This window comes from Carassius gibelio, chromosome A3 (genome assembly GCF_023724105.1).
Source record: "Carassius gibelio isolate Cgi1373 ecotype wild population from Czech Republic chromosome A3, carGib1.2-hapl.c, whole genome shotgun sequence".
NCBI lineage: Eukaryota > Metazoa > Chordata > Actinopteri > Cypriniformes > Cyprinidae > Carassius > Carassius gibelio.
In genome coordinates this window covers 27,945,501-27,967,861 of record NC_068373.1, presented here as the reverse complement: position 1 = coordinate 27,967,861, position 22,361 = coordinate 27,945,501, and the positions used below count along the sequence as shown (strand labels likewise).

The window sequence follows — 22,361 nt, the reverse complement described above, 5'->3', positions numbered from 1 at the left end:
CATGTAGGTGTCAGCTATAATGCACAATTAAATTAAATGTTTAATATTTATTAAAATAACCTGTAAATCATATGTAAATTATGCTACTCTTTCACATGGACTCAAACGCAAATTTTAAGCTCAATAGCATTTGAAAAGAAAGACTTGCAGTCATAAAACAATTGTAATGTGTTCATTTAGGTGTCAGCTACAATGCACACTTTATACAGTTTAAATATATATTAAAATAAATTATAAATCATTTAGGTAAAAACGAGGCCCGTTTATCACTTTCAGGCACATTCCTGTGAAAGTTTTTTTTTTTTTTCAGGTTCCCTTACGATAATTACGCATGGTTTTAACAATAACACCACAAATCATCGTTCTTGTAGCCATGGTAACTGCAAATTAACCATGGTTTTGTTAATTCAAATAATAATTTACAAAGAAGTATTAATATACTGTATGTATTAGTGAGTGTGGTGGTGCTTATGGGGTATGGTCACTTATTCCTTATATGAACGGTTTCAAATGCAAGACATTGATTGCATGAGATTAAGTTTGTAAATGATAGCCTGTGTCCTTTTGTAGTCTGCACATATATTTATCATCAAACTGTGATAACTGTGTCTAAATTCAGTATATATATGTCTGCCATATGTTGCCACCCCTCAAAAATTCCTGCCCCCTTGTCGCCACCCCATCAATATTTTTCTAGATCCGCCCCGGCCCAGAGGAGATTCAGAAGGTGAGAGTCTCTCTCTTTAACAAATGTGTTCTAATTCTATATGCTTTCATTTTCTTCTCAGAATTATGAGCATTTATTTAAAGTCAATGACAAAACTGTTGGTGGTTCATTCTGTATTCAGTCCAAGGTAAGCAGTGAGACTATTTTTTAGGTTTTTGTTAACATAAGTCACAACGCTTGGGTCAGGGTCAATCCTGGATTTTGATCCCAAATAGTGGGATCCCTGTGGTTCTCAACATCAGAGAAATAATAAAGCATATGTGTTTGTGATGGTACGGGCTAAAGAGCGTCTGGATGAAGAGCTCTCCATTCAACAGCAGCACCAAACCAAACCACCTGAGCAGCAGACATGAGCTCCATCCTCACACCCCTCCACTGTAATTATGACCCATACCTCTAGTAAAACTTCATCTTTTTGTACATTGAAATGCCAAGCATTTCTTTATTCATCCGTCAGAGTGCAGGAGTATTTTCTGGACACTTCATTACAAGGTAATTCATCTCCGTTCTAGAATTCTAGAGGAGCTCACGGAATGTTCTAACAGATAAGAATCACCTTTCAAAAGTTTGGAGTCCAAGTTCTGTTCACCAAGGCTGCATTTATTTGATGGAAAATTCAGTTAAAACTGTAATCTTGTAAAATTGTATTGCAGTTTAACGAACCTATTTTCTATTTGAATATATATTTTAAAGGAAGTCGTGGGAAGTCGTGGCCAAATGGTTAGAGGGTTGGACTCCCAATCGAAGGGTTGTGGGTTCTAGTCTCGGGCCGGATGGAATTTTGGGTGGGGGGAGTGCATGTACAGTTCTCTCTCCACCTTCAATACCACGACTGAGGTGCTCTTGAGCAAGGCATCGAACCCCCAACTGCTCCCCGGGCACCGCAGCATAAATGGCTGCCCACTGCTCCGGGTGTGTGCTCACAGTGTGTGTGTGTTCACTGCTCTGTGTGTGTGCATTTCGGATGGGTTAAATGCAGAGCACAAATTCTGAGTATGGGTCACCATACTTGGCTCACTCACTCACTTAAAATGTAATTTATTCCTTTGATGCAAAACTGAATTTTCAGCATCATTCCTCTGAAGATCCTTCAGGATGTCACAGGATCCTTCAGAAATCATTCTAATATGCTGTAAATATACCATAAATCCTGTAAGTGAGAAGCTATATACAACATGTTGCCATTTGAGTAATGTAATTCAAATGAATATATTTAAATATTAAATATAACAACATGTATAGCTACATTTGGTATTATTATGTTACATGTGTTTTGGGATCCTCACAAACACTGCGTTTTTACATTAGAGACACAGTTATGTATATTTCGGCAAGTCAAACTGGTATCAGTCAGATGCATTGAGCTAAAGTAAACCGATGGAAGGGCCAAGAAAAATAGTTCAACATCTCATCCAAGACCCTGATCTGAGTTAACACTAGAAACATTTGAGCCCTCTGTACATGAATATCCAAAACATTCAGAAAAAAAAAGACTCCGTGAAGCGCAATATATCAAATGCAAATTTATTAAACATTTGTTTCTTTTATTTCCATTGACATCCTTATCAATATCGTAATAAAAATCCTCTAAAACAGGAGCACACACCTATGTTGTACCAACTTGGGAGACTTTTACAGCTCTAAAATTCAGAACACGATGCTGGGAAAAAATATAGATTTATTTCTATATATATTTATTTATTTTCATATACTGTATTACATCTACATTTCATCTATAATAAAAGGCACTTGGAAAAAAAATACTGATATTAAAATATCTCAAAAATGTGCAAAAAGGAAAAATAAAAATGGATGCTGGCCTTTCCAGGCCATAGTCTTTTTGTTAACCCTTTGTGCATCTCTGTGGCACCTTTAAGAACATGTCATATTAGTTCATTTTAGAAACATACAAATATCTTTGCTTTTAGTGTGAGCATTTTTTTATAGTCTAAAATGGTGCTTTATTTATGTACCGTATATAGTTTCTGACATCATTGGAGTTTTAATGGAGTGAATATCTAATTTAAATATCTAGCTATGACATCTTCCCTGTCATTCAATTTATTGTGTAAGTATCTCACCTACAGTTGTGGTAAGTTAAAAGTCATTGGAAACACACTATCATTTTGTTAAGGGCTTTGGAGTCTCCTGTGTGAAACAGTGCGGCCGTTTTCAGAGTGCTCAAAGGGTTAAAGATTTAAACAGCTTATCTGATATTGAACATTGATGTAGACCTTGACAGGTCTGTGTCAGTATCAGCTTTCTCCAGCCAACAAGATGAGGAAAGGGAGTAGGAGAAGAGATTTCCAACTTCTTGGATGGATGCCAGGGTTAATAAATGTAATTTCCAGTAAAGACTCCTTAATACACGCTGATGTCAAATCTTTCCAAACCCGAGAGGATTGTGTTTGATTACTGCATGTATTTGCATGTTATCACTTATCTCTTCTAAAAGGCTTTATAGAAGCACAGGGTTAAACTTTTCTTGGCTTTGATTGGATAAATAAATATAATCTGGGGCTTTGTAAGGGTCAGTGGCCTACTTTTGAAATCTGGCACACGATCGAGATCTGGACAGTGGCGACTTTTTTTCTAGCAATGATGCTAAAGTGATTGGAGGAAGCACCAGCTATTTACTGCCTAAAAAATTCTGTGCATTTATCTTTTAATCATTAATTGGACATTATATGTTACATATGCATTGTACAGTATGTAAACTTCAAGCATTGTGGTATGATTATGAGCTAAATTTTTACGAAAACCCTTCCTGCAAACTTGTCCGTCACCACCTCCTGTTACTTCTCCCTCTTTCCTCATGATTCACTTGCTGGAGAAAGCTAAACACAGAGTAGCAATAGCAGAAACAAAGCAACTTCAACATCAGGAAATGTCACGTCCAAAACAAACGAACAAACAAAAAGTCAGCAAAACAAAATGGCAATAACCGTATAGTTTACCACAAACAATAAGACAAAAATAATTATGGAATAAGACTCTGAGTGTAAAAATGGTTTGGAGGGCAGGGCAGGGCAGGGTTCATGTTTTAAAGAAGTGCGATTATTTCAGTCGGAATGTTTTTAAAATTACATTCGTTTGTTTCTCTATTTTGTTTTATCCCAATCTACGAGTAATGGACATTACAGAAAGCAGCTGCAAATGAGTTCTTGATCGCGACACATTGATCATCAGTGGAGTACGACAAAGACGGTGTAAAGTCTCACTCACATGACCCACTTCAGGACTTTGCAGATAGCACCATAAAATGTACAATATGAATATTGTGTTGTACAACTTAATGTTCCTAAAATCTAGCACAGAATCAGTCTTTTGAGTTTTGATTTTAAATTTGTACGATGTATCACAATGATACATTATGCAGCTAGGGAAAATCAGAGGCAAATGGGGTCCAGTGTGAAATTTTTAGTATTTGGCGGGTCGCCTACAGCTCCATTTGTGATCCACGTCTGGAGAGATGCTGAAACTTGATGCCTCACTCTAGAGTTTGATGTCTTGGAGAACAATGATGTGTGTCATGTGAAAGGGTCTTAAATCAAAATGCTGTCTTTTGGCCACCTGAATAGTGCTTTCTACACTTTATTATTAAGTCTCTATTTCAATCTCTGGGTATACAATTAGATTTTTAGCACAGTGATTTAATATGGAGCAAACTATGAAAGTAAATTGAGAAACCAAACTAAGCCCTTAATTGTTGCAATATACCTAAATTTGTATATTGCACATGTGAACATGTTCACTGGGTTGTGGATAATGTTTATTTTAAACATTACACTATTCTGCATCAACCATAAATTCTGTTAAATCTGGCCCTTGGTTCAACTAGTAGTGTGCAGTACAAGTAATGACCAAAAGATGGCACTATTTACATCAGTGCCATGTCCTATAGGGCATTAGCATTAGCGCTTGGAAAGTTTGTGCCCTTGTATGACTTAAAACTCAGTCAGTCTGAGCCTTGTGTCTGTAAATCTCTTATTCAACAAAATAGAGCTAATCAAGGTTTCTATTTCCTCCTCAAAGGACAGATTGTCGTTCATACTATATCTTTTTTTATTCAAAGATGTATGCTAATATTGCAGTGATACAGCTAGCAGCAAATGCAAGGTTTGTCATATAGCTTGTAATAGCATTGAGCTAAAGAAGTTCACTTGCAAGGGATGCAGAGGGTCTCTGGACAGTTTGAAGCAGGGGTGTCCATTCCTGCTCCTAAAGGGCCACTGTCTGGGAGAGTTTAGCTCTAGCCCTATGTAAACACACCTGCACCAGCTACTCAAGGTCTTCAGGATCACTACAAACATACAGCCAAGTGTGTAGAAACTCTGCAGGAAAGTGGCATTCCAGGGACAGAATTGGACACTACTGGGCCAGTAAATGAGCTGCTCTCGCCTGACCTACGACCTCAGCACCTCTTTGCAAGCCTGACCTGGCCCATGCGATTCAGCCTCAAAGACCTCTGGCTTTCTGTGCTCAGAGGTCTTTTCATAAAGCATGGACTGACTTGAAGGTCAGTTCCTGAAGAATAATAGCACACGTTTGTGTCTTTAGTGTGTTGCGTACACTGTCGTCCAAAAGTTTCTCTTAAACATAAATACAATTGTTTCTTGAAGCAAGGGCACAGATTCTTAAGTCTGCCTTTAGATCAGTGCTGTCATAAAACAAAACAAAAACAAAAAACGGACAAGACTTGGGGTCCAATCCTGCTTCTTGGGGGCCACCCTCCTGCAGAGTTTAGACCAGGGGTGGGCAACCCCTGGTCTCCAGGAAGGTGGCCCTCCAGGCACAGAATTGGACAACCCTGTTACAAAGATAAGCCAGGGAGAGAAAAAGAATGGAACGGAGGTGAATGTTTGGCAACTTTCTGAATCGTTACGCTAAATTTTCTTCAAGATATCATCCCTATTATCATAAGATACAGGTAGCTGTGTCCGACCATAAGGTACAAATTTGAACTGAAGTAGCGCTAAAAGTTGAAGAAGATTGTGTCACCTCCAAGCATAACTGGATTTGCTTTGTAAGAACCCCCCACAGGCTTGCCTCCGACCTCTGACCCCTGTTCCACCCCCACCCTTCCCCTGCAATTCCTCTGGAATGTTGTGTTCAGTTGACCACAGCCGGCTTCAGCACCACTGGGCCAGAAGGGATGACAACCCAAGACAGGGGGTCGTGGGACGCCCCAGTAGACAGGTTGAGCACACCGCCATGGATCTCGTCCTCACCCTCCTCGCCTCTGGCCTTGCCTTTGCCATGGTCCCTGCGCTCCGAGCCCAACATGGGCACCATGGGCAACCCCAACGTGGAAGATGAGAAGGTAGGAGACAGAAAGTGTGACTTGGTCAGACCAAGCGGGGAACCGCTGAAGGACAGGATGGATGTCCCCCCAAGCCCAGCTGGAGGGGAGCTTGGGCAGCCCAGTGTGCTCAAGTCCAAGGGGCGGGGACTGAGGGGGGACAAAGGGAGGGACCCTCCAAGACCCTGCAGACCATGACTGCCCAAGAGAGCAGCGGCAGCACTAGGAATGATGATGTGGGCCCCACTGACGTAAGTCAGCTCAGATTCTTTCCCTCCCCCTGCGTTCTGCCCCGGCTTCATCAGGGAGCCCACCCCTCCTGGAGCTCCCTGCTCCTGGGATACAAAGTGCCCATGAGCCTTGATATGCTTCCTTAGGGAGCTGGGGTCTGTGTAGCGTTTCAAGCAGCCCACCATCTTGCAGTAGTAGGGCTTGTCCACATAGTGTGTGCGCGTGTGTTTGAACCGGTCACTGGAATTAGAGTAGCGCTTGTTGCAGCCCTCGTATGGACAGATGTAGGGCTTCTCTCCTGAAATACAAGCACTAAGTTAGCCAGGTCTTCATCTGTCTATCCATACATTTAACTTGGTACTGACCTGTGTGTGAGCGGTTGTGAATCTTGAGGTTCTCCAGTCGGGAGAAGCTCTTGTTGCAGGTAGGACAGCGGTGTGGTTTCTCATTAGTGTGAGTACGGATGTGGATCAGCATCTTGTACCTAATGATGCAGACATAAGTCTAACAAAGTCTGTACATATTATAAATAATTTAAAGGTGCTACCAGTGGCTGCAATTGCAAAATGTTTCTAGAACCTAGAAATGGGTTATATGGTGGGTATTTTGAAAGAGAAAAATAATTGTTATACTAAAAAAGTCCATTAGTGTCTTCAACATGTCGATATTCAGTAATAATATACCTCTACAATTAAACGGATAGTTCACTCAAAAATTTAAATTACCCCATGATTTACTCACCATCGAGCCATCATCGTTATATATGACTTTCTTCTTTCAGACAAATAAAATCTGAGTTACATTAGAAAATGTCCTGGCTCTTCCAAGCTTTATAATAGCAGTAAGTGGGTGTTGAAATACAATAGACCAAGTCCAATAAAGTGCATCTATCCATCATAAAATGTACTCTACGTGGCTCTTGGGGGATAATAAAGGCCTTCTGAAGTTAATCAATGTGTTTGTTTAAGGAAAATATCCATAGGATGGCTTGAGGGTAAGTAAAACATGGTGTAATTTTCATTTTTGGATGAACTATACCTTTAATATGCACAATTAAGTGGACACTTCAGAATATGGTGAAATATTTTAGATAATATATTAGCCAAATTGTTTACGTTCTTCTAAGCACACCATAGCTTAATTTCTATCAATGATTCAAGATTAATCAAATGCTCTCCTGTCCATTTGGATCCAAAAATTTAGACTCAATTTTAGGCCTACTGCTAATTGATTGTCTTGTCTTGACATAGAGGCTAAGTTTACCCAACTTGCCCCTTCTGGTGCTAAATGATTAAAAGACAACCTGATTTAGAGAATGCAGTAAACACACCTGGCATTGAATCCCCGTCCTTTGCGTGCACATCCCTCCCAGTGGCAACAGTACCCAGAATCCTTCTCAGGCTTGACATGGAAGTCATTGACGTGATCCACCAGGTCTTGCAAGGAGTCAAAAAGTAGGTGGCACTGTGACAAGAAAACAAACACAATGAGCTCAGGTGAAAAATGCCCATTAGCACCAGCGTTTAACTGCTTCTATTTCTCACCTTCCTCCAGCGACAGGCCAGCTGTTCATCTGCAGAGAGGTCTGGAGAAGCTCTTGTGTCCTTGGGCTGCCGAATGAACATTGATGAAGGCAGGTGAAGCCCTGCACCTCCTCCAATGGGCACGAAGAACTGGAATGCTTGAGATGTGGCTCCTCCCTCCAAGTAACGGATATGAGCTGAGTCCTGTGGGAACAAAACGCGAAAAGGCAAACATAATTCAAGCCTCTTTATCTTTTTTTGACAGCAGGCCAGCGATTCTAGTAATAGTTGTTAAACTCAGTAACAGGAGCTACAGGAGGTCCATGTTCTGTAATCACCCTCACAGTGGGAGACTCTTATGAGCGTTTTGCTCGATATGGCAGCTCATCTTCTCCATGTTTCTGTCCCCAGCTGTGCTGATCTGAGCTAATGCCCTGCCACACTTTACACTTAACCACAGATTTGAGTTTAATGAGAGAAAGCCAAATGACAAAGGCACCAATAAATCTAACATAATATGAACAAAGAATCTTATACATGGAGTTTGATTTTGCACAAGTGGCCTCTTATGAGCTATAAGAGCTATACGAGTTTCTAGATAGCAAGAATAGAGAGTAGAGATTTTTTTTGAAGGAAATCTGAGTAGGTGGGAAATCAGTAGGAACCTGGTCATATGATATTATGTTGATATGTGAGTCATGTTTCGATAATATCGTAAGTAATACTCTATTTCCGTGTTATACTCACTTGTTTCTTGTTCAACGGCTTTGGACTTTAGTTCTTTGTGCAGTTATATTCTTAACTCTTTTTGACTTTAGATTTCGAGCAATGTGTTGGTCTAGCGACACAATAATTTAAGTAAGTATGATTAATAGTAATAGTGATGCTTAGGAATGGTTAATTAGAGTAGAAACAATGATGGTTTTGACTGGACAACAGTGTCAGGGGTGTCTGGGAACATTTTCAGCTATTTGAGAAATGTGCATAGAAAATGAGGCTCAGCGGTGCCCTCATCTAAGACCTGGCCACTGTTCATCCATTGGCTTGAAGGAGGCATGGCAGGCATCGAAAATACACACACAGGCACACAAAACAACATGCATCTCGCTCCCAATTCAATTTTGAGCGAATTCAATTAAGCAGAAAGAGCTCTGTGTGGCTGTACCTCGCTGTAAATTTGATTTAACCCCACGTCCCATCCGTCAGCCCCAAAGACGGCGAAAGAGAGACACTTCTGTGAAGGGACACAGGGGGCATTTGATAAGAACCACCAGTTTGGGGTCACAGAGGATAACAGATCTGAAAGTCTCATCTTGGGGGATGGTGGGGGACGGTCCTGTGCATTTAATCGACTCATGCTTATGAGTCTTTGGTTGCTTATTAGTTACCTTAATGGGCAAGATATCTAATTTATGAAGCAGTAGACCTAGTGTAAAGCTGATTATAGTATAGTGCTTCTAAAGGCACACTGGAAAACATATAATAAAACAAAAAAACAGACTCACTCCGGGGAAAATGGGAGCTGAGCCATTTCCATTGGAGAGATCCGGAGAGCAGGCTGTGTTTCGGGAGGACGGGGACATGCTGAGATCCACGGCGGGGGGTGTGGGGGTCTCCCTCTTCTCCTGCAGGACACCTGCTGACATACACACCTCTGTTTTACTCTCTGCGATTAAAGCGCTCTGTATGTCTTACTGCTCTGATGTGTTTACCTGTGTGTGGAGAGGCAGGAGACGCTGGAATGATGACTGCGGTCCCGTCGTCTGCCATCCGCAGCTGCCCCGCCCCCTTGCCGTGAACGGGAGAGGGAGTGAGAGTGGGCGGAGACCTGGCGCCTCTGTCCCGCCCACTGACCCGCCCCCTCGGCACTTTTAGGTCCAGTGGCTCGTCTAAGGACAGCATGACGGCATGCGGTCCGGAGCCTGCAAGCTTCACAGACAGACACAGAGAGCATTTATGTGAGGACATTGAAACCCTCACACAGGACAGCTGTTGCATAAGAGCAGTGAGCAGTCATAACACCACCATGATTTTCATGCTGGAAAGATGAATCCAAAAGTAGCTCCCTTAAATGAAACAGAACTGTTTCATAATTTGGTGCTTGTCAATCAAATGGAGAGGTGTGTGGTGGATTTGTGGTGACAGTTGTAGGAGTATCTCTTTACTGACAGAGACATGTTAAAATGTAGTATGTTTCAGTCTATTTTAGTTTTATTACTCTTTTTAGAATTTCACTTTAGTTATAGTTACATTTTACTCATTTTCGCTGTTTTATTACTTTTTTATATTACTATTTAGATGTAATTATTTCAGTTTTTATTTACTTCCCCTTTCCAGCATTTTAGTCTTTTTTTTTTTTTTTTTTTTTTTTACTTCAAATTAAACTTATGCCAGTTCATTTCCAACCAACATTTAAAATTTACTTGAAATATTTCATCTATAATACTGTTTTTTTTTTATTTTTTATATCAGATCTGAGCATTAAAAATAATAAATGTTAGGGATGAACTGAGGAAAAAATTTGATATCAGTTTATTTAGAACAATATCTGCCAGTTCTCAAAGTTTTAATAACTCTTAGAGTTGTTTTTATATAAATTAATACTTTTATTAAGCAAAGACACATGAAATTGACCTAATATGACAGTAAAGTCATTTATAATCTCACAAAACATTTCTATATCAGAATAATGTCGTTCATTTGAACAATTCCCACATAAAATATGAACAGCACAAGTGTTTAAAACATTAATAATAATAATAATAATAATACATTTTTCTTGAGCATCAAATCAGCATATTAGAATGATTTCTGAAGGATCATGTGACACTGAAGGCTGCAGTAATGATGCTGAAAAATAAACTTTGATCACAGAAATTAATTTTTTTTGAAAATATAGTCAAATAGAAAACAGTTATTTTAAATTGTAATAATATTTCCAAATTTTACTGTTTTTAATGTATTTTTGATCAAATAAATGCAGCCTTGGTGAGCAGAAAAGACTTCTTTCAAAAACATTAAAAATTATATTATTAAATGTTTATTATCATACGGCTGGAAACAATGTTGTTAATTCAGCGAGTGCTTTCGTGGTACTCTAGGTAGTCTGCTCCGTTACATGGAAGCAATTTGCGTCCTCTGCATAGTATGCATACTATATAGCGCATAAAGTAGTATGACAGAATGCAGCACACACAAGCATTTAGATGCTGTTGTCCTGAATTAAAGAAGTCATTCATACTTAGCTAGAAAGTTTTTCTCCCTTTTCCTCATTGTCTTTTTAAACATCCCCGATCTCACACAGTTGCTTCCCCTCATTCACAATAACACCCATTACAGCTTCCACATTCCTCCCGACTGCATGCGAAATACAACGTCCGCAGAGCTCCACCTCAAACTAGATTCACATCTCTTTTTGTGAGACATATAAGCGCGTATGCATGCTTCCAGCTGCGCTGAATGGCTCTTTGAGAGGGTTTAGCTTGTGCCAGCTCCAGGAAGGTCAGCGAGGTGAAGGCAGAGGGTCACTGAGTTCAACAGCCCAGCCGACAGGGCCAATAAACGGCAGATAACCGCACACACAGAGCTGCATTATCAAGCAGATCTGCATCCTCGGCCCCCACTATGCCGGAACCGCGTCCTGAAATGATCTGTGTCCACTCGGAAAGATCTCAAACGGTCCAATTTTTGCTCTTTGATGCCAAGCCAAACAAACAGACAGGTTGCGTCATGACAGGAGTTAATGTGCAATCCGTAGTATCTCCAGCCATCTGCTCGGTTTGGTGTGCAACTGAACCTGTGCTATCTCAGACCAGGGTGGGGTTCCAGACGTGGTATGTGTGGTATGTTAAGGGTTTAGTTAATGATTTTCACATAATTGTGTCTCAATACGGCGGATAAAGACTCATTGCTTTGTAACTCGACTCTATTATGTGGTCTGAGCTTCCAGTCAGAACCTAAAAACAGCATTCAAAGCCCATTTTACTGGCATAATACCACATATTTTTGACTAAATATGGACATTTCACAAGAAAAACATGCAGGGAAGGACTTTAGTTGATCTAGTAGGTTTTGAAGCGTCACTTTTTCCAGAAAACTTATTTCACATTTTGATTTTACGTGAAAGTATAACATTAATTTCTTTTGGAATAACATCCACTGATGAACGGTGAATAATAAAACCAGGAATGTTTATTAAAAAAGTTAATAGGGTACATTTTAGGGATGCACAACACTATATAATTTTTTATTTAATTAGATTTTATATTGAAATTTGTAATTAATTTTAATTAATTTTTAAAAATTCATAAATTAATTATTTTCTTTGTATTTTTTATTTGCACGTTTCATTTTTAGTATTTTTGTTTATTTTGAAAATTTCTATTAATGTATAATACACACACACAAACACAAAAACATTATTAAATAAAATATTAATTAACTTGGTTTAAGTGTTTTTGGCTTATTTTTTTTTTATTTAATTTGTTGCATATTTAAATTCAGTTAATAATAATTATATTTTATATTTAATATTATAATATTGATATTACGTTTTCCATCATCTAACACTTGAAGTTAAAACATGAATAATTTAATAGCACTGTTATTTTTATATCTTTAGCAGATCTCAAAATGAATACTAAACTTTCATACTCTCAATTATAATACTGTGAGGTCTAAATTCTGTTGTGGCTTTTAAAACTCAATCGAATAGAGTTTAGATTCACAATGAAGTCTTATGATTAATACCAATTACAGTATCTTCTGCCATCAGCCCTGAGCTCCCACATGCTTCAGGACAGTCAGGAGTCTCCATAACAAGAGAGCTCCTCGCGCTGATTACAGCTCCATGTGTAAACCATTACTAGTCCATGCCTGAGGACAGCTGCAATAAATCATCTCTTCCTTATTTGAATTAACCCCCGAACGGTCCACATCTGACCCCCTGGCATCTCTGAGAGTCTGTTCAGGAACGGGATGATCCAGCTGCTTTGAGGAGAGGATCCGGGTTGGTTTTTTGCTGAGAGGTACGGATTGATAAACGGCTCTGAGGTCTGAAGCAGGACAGGGTCGTGTGTTTTTTGACAGGATACAGATTTATAATGCAAGACAGTCGTACAGCTTCATAAACGCCTGGATCAGCCACATCGCATCTGGGGTTAAAGGTCAAGTCATAATGCTACACAGATGCAATCCTTCATATGAATAAGAAGGAACTCGACATGGTAATATAATATAACATTGAGGGGAAAAGCGTGTTTTTTGAATTTCTTTCATCCTACATTAAAAAACATTTAGATTATTATAATTCATGACAATTATTATAATGAAGTATTTAGCCTTTTGTTGAACTAATGCTATTGTTTTGGTCACCACAATTATTTATTGTTTGTATTTGTACTGTTTTTAACTAAGTCTAATAGTCTACCTTAGTAACCTTAGATAAATTAGTGGCAATATTTTCCCATATAAACCGTTTTTAACTTGTTTAAAACATGGGAAAAAACTGCAGTAAAACTAAATACATAACGGGTCTTTATATGTTTTATTTTAACATTTTTAAGTTGTTTATTACGGACAGGATGTTTTGCAGTGTGAGGTATATAGGTTACATACTGAGATTGGTCGGTAATATTTCAAAAATGTTTTATGATCAATACTTTTACAACATAAACTACTTTCTATTTAATTATGTTAAAATTTAATTAATTTTCAGTGTCATTACTCATGCATGTGTCGTGATATTCTCGTAAATGGTGGAGGAGACTGACGTAAAACAGAAGAATCATTGAATAGTCTCTTTTTTTATCTTTGCACACAAAAAGTATTCGCAAAGCTACATACAAAAAATACAGTTAAACCGCTGATTAACTATTTTAACAATGTCCTTTCAACGTTTCTAGGCCTTGAATATGTTAATTAGGGTCAGAAAGCTCTCGGATTTCATTAAAAACATCTTATTTTGCGTGATGATAAGGATGAACTAAGGTCTTCTGGGTTTGGATAAACATCCAGATGAGTTATTAATGACAGAATTTCTTATTTTAGCTGAACTATCCCTTTAATGACCGCACATTTTGAAAGGTACTGTATTTACAGTATGTTCACAAGATGGTTTCGCAGAGTTAACTCAATGTTAACGGTCATATAAAGCCATAAACACCAAAGTAATGATAACAGATGACGATCTAGATGTCTGTATTTGGCTTGATAATAATTGATAGGCTATATATCAAGACATCCCACATTATGTAAGGAATTAACTGGCAAAACACACTCGTTTAGTGAAGACTATTAAGATTGCAGTGTACATGTGGCAACTGGAGAGGGGAAATATTAGCCTCAGATGCTGTTATGAGAGCCGCGCTATATCTTTCAAGCTTTCTACATCGCAGGTTTTGTTATGTCTACCTCATATTTAAACACTGCATTAGTTTGTTCACCTCAGAAAACCTCTAAAGGGACTCAACGGTTCGCGTCGCAGGGAGCTGAGGCGCTGGGTTCAGACGGAGCCGAGCGGTAGCGCTCCAATGTGAAGTTTTGGGAGAAGGTGTCGCTCTGCCCCATGCAGACATCCCCACCCCACCGTGGGCTTGGCAGGGCATTAAAGGATCATTGTCTGTGTCCCAGCACCCCTCGCTCCTCTCCGCTGTAGAGTAAACATGGGCCGCAGCAGCTGAAGGAGAGTGTTTGGAACGGGACGCTGGGGTCCACATGGTGCGCCGCTGAATGACATGTTTGTGCCGCCGCTGTGACCCCTCACCCTCCTCTTCGCCCCCTGCGGAAGTCACCAAATCTGCCATTTCCTGGTCAGAGGCGATGTGGGCAAGGAATAGGGTCAGGATAAGGCAGGGTCAATGGGAGGGTATGAGTTACACCGGCCCTGTGAGGTCAAACTTCTGAGCTGATCCTAATTAACCCAAGGTTTCAGTCCGCCACAGGTCACAACATGCTCCGCGTGATCTATTTCTGCTTTCGGGGCATGCTGAATGAACATTTTTGTGAGTTGGGGGCACATGAACACCATTACAACTGAATGAATAATGGGAAGTTTTATGTTAGAAGATCTCATTGTGAAAATGCAGTCAATCTTTGTGTCGTTTGTGTTGTTTATGGAACCTTGTTTCCACCATGGGATGATAAAATACAAAAGGTAATTGTGACTTTTATTTATCTCACAATATCTCTTTAAATAAATTTACAGTTGCAAGTTTATAGCTCATAATTCTGCATTTATATCCTGCAATTCTGAGTTTATATAAAAGTCTTAATTTTTAGGATGTAAGTTCATAATGGTGAAAAAAAAGGCTGAATTGTAAGATAAAGTCTCAAGTATCTTTTTTATAAAGCTAAAATAAAATAAAATATAAATATTGGATGAAAAACTTAAATGTAACCCCCCCCCCAAAAAAAAAGTAAGAATAAATAAATAAATAAAAATATTGCCTTCACAGCTAAGTGAAATAAATAAGTTTAAGTATTACATTTAGTAAAACATAAATAAAGATTAAGCCTAAATAGAAATATAAAAAAATTAAAAGCACTAAAACCACTAAAAAATACAAAATATAAACTAAAGCTAAATAGAACTATATTTAAAGTGCTAAAATTACTAAAACTAAAGTTTAAATATAAATTAAGGCTAAATAGACAAGAAAAAGACATTTTAAAAAAAAACATCAAATTACTAACACTTACCTAGAAATGGAAATATTACATGGAAAACAAACTTAAATGAAAATTAGGATTGTTTCCTTGGCAAGCACCTGAAATACGTTTACTAAAATTAAAACTTAAATATAAATTAAAACTAAATAGAAATAGAAATGTAAAAAAAAGAAACAAAAATGAAAAAAAAAAAAAAAAAATTACTAAAACTAAGATATTTCAATAAAAAAATTTTTTTTTTAATAAAATATTATAATTTCAAAATGTTATTAAAAATTATAACAGTTATGTAAATAATACTAAAATAACACAGATTTAGCTTGGTATGCATTGTGATACAACGATGAGGTGATTACGCTGATATAACTGAACTACATTTCCCATCATTCTCTGCACAAAAAAGAGTGCACCAGTTGTGCTAATCCTTTTCTTTATGTTGTGTTGCATTGGTGCTAAAAGCTTTGAAAAGTAGGGAGGAAAAAAAGCTGCACATCATGTTGTATTTGCAATCTTGAACTTGTAAGTATCTTCCCAGGAGGACTTGAGTCTGGGTGATGGCTGTTCTCATTAGTGAACGGCGGCTGGTGTGTGATTGTGTGTTTTATGAGCCATCTGTTGAGTGTGAATGTGAAACGCATGTGTTTTTGAGTGCCAGTTCCTTTGTACTGAACTGTGGGTGCAACTCTGTTTCTGCAGGAGGGCTCTTAACCCCTACAAACACACACAAACCAGATTAGACTCATATCCCGAGATCCAGAAACCCTGACTGAGGTTACTAGCATCAGATACATGTAGAAACGTGTTTGAGAGGCGTTCTCTCATCACTGCCACACCAGTGTTGGAAGGGAAACGGACCGGCAGGTGTTCAAGGACTCGGGTTCACCCTACCTCACATATATTGTGCATAAAGAAAGCATCGCCTTCTATGTGTTTGTGATATTAATGCATTTCAAACACTGCAAGAAATGCCATTTTCTGACATATGGTTCTCAAATGTTAGCTTTGTATTAGACGTGTAAAGAAGGTTGGTTTTGCTGTATTAGCACCACAATTTTTTATTTTTTTTTACATTTTTTTTTTATGTGCAACTTCAAAGTTAATATATGTAACCTTAAAGGTGCAGTATGTAAAATTGACAGCTAGTGGATGAAATTTGGGATGCCAGATTGAAGACATCAACAAGAAAAATCACCAAAACTGACAATGGAGGCGAAGAGTCTTATACTGTAAGTTGGTGTCTTAATTTATCTGTGTTTTAATAAATGCCTGTTCATAGTCCTTACAGAGGCTTTCGGTGTTGGGTAGAACCTGTGATCTCTGATTCCCAGTTCATTTGCTGGTTTCCTTGGCTGGTGTTTTCCACCAACTGGCAACCCGGCGTGTCGAAATACTATTGTGTATCAGTAACTACCCTAATATGAGATGCAGAATAAGCATGCACTGTTTGATTAATTGACATTTATTTAAGAAAGAACTCTTAAATTCCCAGCAACTGAATTATTATTATTGTACGTGTAATTTGGTGGAAAGTGTCTGGATTTGATCTGTATTCACAAGGCTACCCACACACTAATTCCATGTCTGCATTGGCATTAGTACCACAGCATTTTGGCTGGATTTAATGAGCATGTGGCCAGCTGGTTGAAATGTTGGTTGTAAATGCAGGCGGTCAGCTGGTCTTGTTTTTTAGTCGTCTCTATGTGTGTGCAATCATGAGCTCACCATGAGGGTTCACAACAGACCACCTGCAGGTGATGAAACCTGCTGAAACTCTACACCGCTGCACAAAAAACACACTCTTCACCAGAAACAAGAGGGTTTTATTCCTCAGAGGTGTCCCGCACCTGAAGGGCTGTGTCTGGACCTGATAGATGGATTGGTTTGGGGGTGTTATTAACAGGGATCAAACAAACTGCCATTTGTTTTTGCTTGATTGCTGATCAACATTAGTTTTAAAAATGATTAATCTTCCAGAAATAGTTATAGTGTATGTTGCAATAGAATACATTTCTAATTCATTGATCCTTTAATTACCCTCTGTAACTGAGCATCATTTTTATTATTAATGAACAATACCAAGAACCTATAATGTATGCTAAATAATATAGTGATAACTTTTTTCATGTAGAATATAGAACCCTACAGAAAAATATGACTTATGAAAAACCCTGCATCTTAAAAGCAAAGGTTCCAGTTAGAACAACTGCACATCCCAATGGAATTGAAGTGTATTTAAAAAAATTAAATAAAATAAAAAGTTATCATAAGAACTTTTATTCTTTAGATCCTTTGAAACGGTGTATGTTCTGGTGCTTTAAATAACCCAGAAACCAAAGCACTTATCTGAAGAACCTATAATGAAACAAAAAGAGCCATTCATGGACTTATACAGCCAAAAAGGTGTTGTGACGAACCCTTGAGGAATCTCTAAGAGGTTTTATCGTTTTAACCATATTTCTCTCTCTCTCTCTCTCCTTTCCTGACCTTCCCTGTGGCAGACTGACCCCACCTCTACTGACGCGCACACACCCAAACTATATGCATCCACTCCTCCCCTGGCACACACACATAACACAGAGTCCCAGAGCTGAGAGATTTTTTTCCTGCCGCCCCTCCACCTTCAGCCAGCCGCCTTCTCAGACAGGAAACCTCAGTTTCCACTCTGCCTCCACAGGGCCCCTCTCTCTCTCTCCATCTCCCTCCTTGGATTTTCATCTCCCACCCCTGCTGTTTTCCCATCATCTCTCTCCCTCCCTGAAAGTGTTTCTTTCTCCGTACAGTTCACAGGGTGCACAAACGGATGGCCCCTTTCTCTCCCCACCTCCTTATTTTCGTGAAACACTGCAATCGATCTGTTTCCCTCAAAGGAGCTCCCGCTAATGGAGCCTGAAATCTGTTGTGTGTGCCACTTTTTTTTTTTCATTTCAAGCTCTCCGCAGAGTCTTACTGTAAAAAAAAAAAATGCTTTGAGAAACTTACGCAACGTTATGTAATTACCCAAAACCGAGCGGGAGGGAGAAACCGAGAAAGGATGAAGGAAGGAAATTTGGTGAGGAGAGAGAGTCAGCAGCGTCAGCCAGGGCTATGTGCGGAGAGCTGCCAAGCAGCGAATGTGGTCCAATTTCTAAAAAAGTGTGAGAGTAATTGAAAAAAGGGGAGAAGAGAAGAGGAAAAAGATACAAAACAGAGCAAAATGCTCTGTTCTTAAACCTAGAGAGCTATCTTGCTGTCTATTCCCTGCACAGGCAGCTGCCTTCTAAGAAAGCATAAATAAATGATTAAGAACACAGACTGCTACTCTAAATAGTGCTCCCCATGCAAAGTGTTCAAGAGACCCAATTTACAAATGATTCTTATAATGTAAATGACTGTTTAAGAACATGTCAAGCAATTTTTTATAATGCTCCTCATACAAAGTACCCAAGATCCACAGATGATTCACTTTAATGTTAGCATGTTGCTATGCTAACAATGCGGTAGTCTAATATATACTTTTCTTTTTTTTTTTTCTTTTTTTTATTACGGCTTCAAGTGCAGAAAATATGAGCAACGGATTGGGAAGAAACTCTAACTAATGCTTCTTATGCAAAGTACTCAAGAGGCACAGTTTACAATTGATTCAGTTAAATGTTAGCATGTTGCTAAGCTAACAATTGAGTGCTCTACAAAACAAGAACAACTTTAATCAGGTTAAAGCAATTTTCTGGTCATTCAACCTGGCCAATTTGGTGCTCAGATAGTTTAAATAGTCTTCCTGCCTGACCAGCTAACAAGTTACCAGTTTAACCCGTGGATACTTGCTTGGTATTAGCTCGCTAAAACCAATAAAACAACTTAAGGCTGATGAAAGTAATTATTGAGGCTGTGCTATTTACTGTCTGAACCAAGTGTTCATACAGGACATCTAGATGTAGAGTGGAGAGTGGAGAGTGTTAGCAAGCTAATGCTATAATAAATACTGTTCTTTAATAATAGGCCTACATATCATACATGAATCCAGAGTAAATTAATGAATTCTGAATAATCTATTATTATCAATACTTTTCAGTATTAAATGAAGTAAATGTAGTGTATAAAATGAGCCATCTTATAAGGCAGCATAATATTGCCTATATTTTGAAACAGCCCTCACATTAAGAAGCATAGATGATGCCTTGAGTGCTGTCTAGGGAGTAGGGAGCTCACTAGGTTTTGGAATTGGAGTTCAAGAGAGCGTGAGGGAAGCAGGCGAGGTGAAGGAATAGAAAGCTGCTTGCCAGCCTACTGATGGCTCTCGGCCAGAAGTCTCAGACACTGAGGAATTCCTCGCAGAGGGTTGGAAGAGAGAAGGAGGGAGGGAAAGACAGAGAAGTGCATGTGGGAAGAGAACGTGACCTGGGAAAGACCCAAAAGGACCAAAAAAAGAAGCAATTAAACACATCTTATGCCAACCTCTGTATTGCTGTTACCGTGCTGTCAGACCATGACAAATATGATTTATGATAGCTATTTGATTAAATGTCATAACAAACTAGGACCTAAGTGATGAAGTAAATTACTGTCTCAGCTTCTGTGTCTATCAGCACTCCTGAGAATGGATGATACATTCAAAATGCTGATTTTATTTCATAATCTGACATATTTCCAGGTCAAAAGTATATGTAAATGAGACAGGATTTAGGGCGGAGGAAAATGGGTGTGGCTTAACAGAATCAGGTGGTTGGAGGGGAGGAGTCAGAAAAGTTGGACAAAAACTCTTCATTCAAGAGTAAGAGCAAGTTGTTATATTTAAGCAAAAAAAAAAAAAAAAAGATTATTATTAGAAAACTATGGATGTATTTGGTTCTTTTTTAGTTTTCTGAACTTCAACTGCTTTGGAAAAGACCTTTTTTTGCATTTCACAGGAAAATGACAGCATGCAACAACATGATGGTGAGTAAATGAAGACAGAATCCTCTTGTGTTGGGTTGAACTGTTGCTTTAAGAAAGTTAATATGGTCAATTTTGATCTACTTTTTGTTTGTTTAGCTTTTCTCCCTTCAGCAGACTGAACGTCAGCGGAGGACTGGAGACGTGTGAGGAGCAGGCACAGAATAAAACAGACGCTGATACACTCTGTATTTATCGTTCCTGCAGTAAACAGAGCCGAGGGTGGGATTACGATACACAAGCTGATCAGACTTGACTCAGGGGTGGATGAAGGTTCACGCTTGAGGGTTTTTTTGTCTGTCACAAGATAAAACAGCTCTGCTAAATGCAGTCCTAACTAATGAATGGTCCCCTTTTTACTGCCTCTTATTACAATTTTAAGTGGGTCTTATAGTCGAGAAGGGCGTTCCCCTAAAAATTACTGAACATACAAAAAGGAAAGTAGAGAAGAAATACATAATTTATACTTGCATGACAAATCAGGAAGGACTCGTTTATGAATGGCAAATGTTGTTTATATCTCATCCTATTTCACAATAACTCTTTAAACATCACCACTTTAAATTAATATTGCACAGTTATGTGATTTGTAATGGCCAGAGAACATAAAGCTCATCAGAGGAACACACAATCAATGCCCCTTGGCAAGAGAGATGAGATTTCATCAGAGCAAGCTGTGCAAATGTGAGACTTCTGTAGCTCATGCATGATTGCCTTGTTAGCTGTAAGATACAGTGCATACATACACCTGATACTGGGGCTGTCCAGGAGCCAAGGCTGATAGTCTAGAATCAGTCAAATTAAGAGGAAGAGGACTGAATGAGCCATACCGATCAATCAGTTTCTGGCAGCCGATCACAGCATCAGGGCTATATTAGCAGAGTATGTCAAAAAAAAAAAAAAAAAAAAAAAAAAAAACACTGTGGCATATTCTTATTATGTTTTGCATATCCATGCATTTGTTACTGATACATAAATAGTAAAGCTGCATTCTCCCAGTCACACTTTTTTTTAATTAGATTTTATTTATTTTAGTTTTTATAATTTTTTTATGTAGTTTTATTTAATTTTTGGTTTTAGTTTATTTTTAGCTGAAATGAAAAAGAAAATGATTATGATGATACAAATTATAAATACAAATAAAATAAATATTATATATATGATAAATAATAATATTTAATTAAGTATAATACATGTTTATTAAATAAATTAAAAATTAAAATGAAGAAGTACTTTTTAATATTTTACTTCCTTTCTGGTAATGTTTATTTTATTTCAAGAAATGACAATGTTTTACAGTTTTAGTTTAAGTTAACAATAAATAACCCTGGTGTAATGCATATCACTAATATACTTTTTTACTTTTCAGTAATATTTAGATTTTTAAAATTTTAAAATTTATTTTATTTCTATATTTTCTATTTTCATATTTCTTTAATTTTGTTGTTTGTGTTTAGTTTGTATAATTTTTGTTTTTAAAAGATGCTTATTTAGTTTATTTGGTTTTAATCAAAATGAGAAATGTTGCTGAAATAAAAAAAAAATAATCATAATTTATGTCATGTATATTTGATTTTATTTCTATTCATATTTATTTTATTTAATGCAATGACTTTTTGTCTTTCTTTTTTTATTTTTAACTTAACGATAATAACCCTGGTGTAATGCATTTCTCATAGCTGTTTTGTTCTGAATTGCCTTCGGAGAGCATCTCACAGCTTTATGTCTTCTGCAGACAAGAGTTGCTCTGTTCGTGAAAACGTTTGGTAGTATTTCCAAAGTGACAAATACCCAGTGGCATGTAAAGCTTTGTGAATGTGAGAGAAAGCTGCATATGCGGGGACGAAACTGAACTTGGGTTTTTGAGTTTGAGAACAGCTTAAGTCTCTAGTTTCTCCCTCTGCTTATGTAATAAACCAAAAGCATCTATCAGAGTAATGGGCTTGCTTTACGTCAAAGATATTAAGCTTCACCACTACAATCTCTCAGGCAATTTGTCTAA

The 22,361-nt window shown here is 38.0% G+C and overlaps 1 protein-coding gene across 3 annotated transcripts in view; it reads right to left on the bottom strand.

The window, feature by feature from the left end:
* Positions 1-2,235: 2,235 nt before the first annotated feature.
* The window catches only part of LOC127955499 (zinc finger protein GLIS2), a 32,668-nt gene continuing 12,542 nt past the window's right edge, over positions 2,236-22,361 (bottom strand). The window contains exons 1-7 of one of the 3 annotated variants that reach the window (XM_052553464.1): positions 11,025-11,768; positions 9,496-9,712; positions 9,289-9,422; positions 7,805-7,987; positions 7,591-7,724; positions 6,626-6,744; positions 2,236-6,558 (exon numbers count right to left, since the gene is read on the bottom strand). In XM_052553464.1, the coding sequence (XP_052409424.1) occupies positions 5,840-6,558; positions 6,626-6,744; positions 7,591-7,724; positions 7,805-7,987; positions 9,289-9,422; positions 9,496-9,685 (1,479 nt within the window). In that variant the 5' untranslated portion in view covers positions 9,686-9,712; positions 11,025-11,768 and the 3' untranslated portion in view covers positions 2,236-5,839. Of the gene's footprint in view, positions 6,559-6,625; positions 6,745-7,590; positions 7,725-7,804; positions 7,988-9,288; positions 9,423-9,495; positions 9,713-11,024; positions 11,769-22,361 lie in introns of those variants that run through there. The other 2 variants (XM_052553466.1, XM_052553463.1) reach the window with 2 other exon arrangements.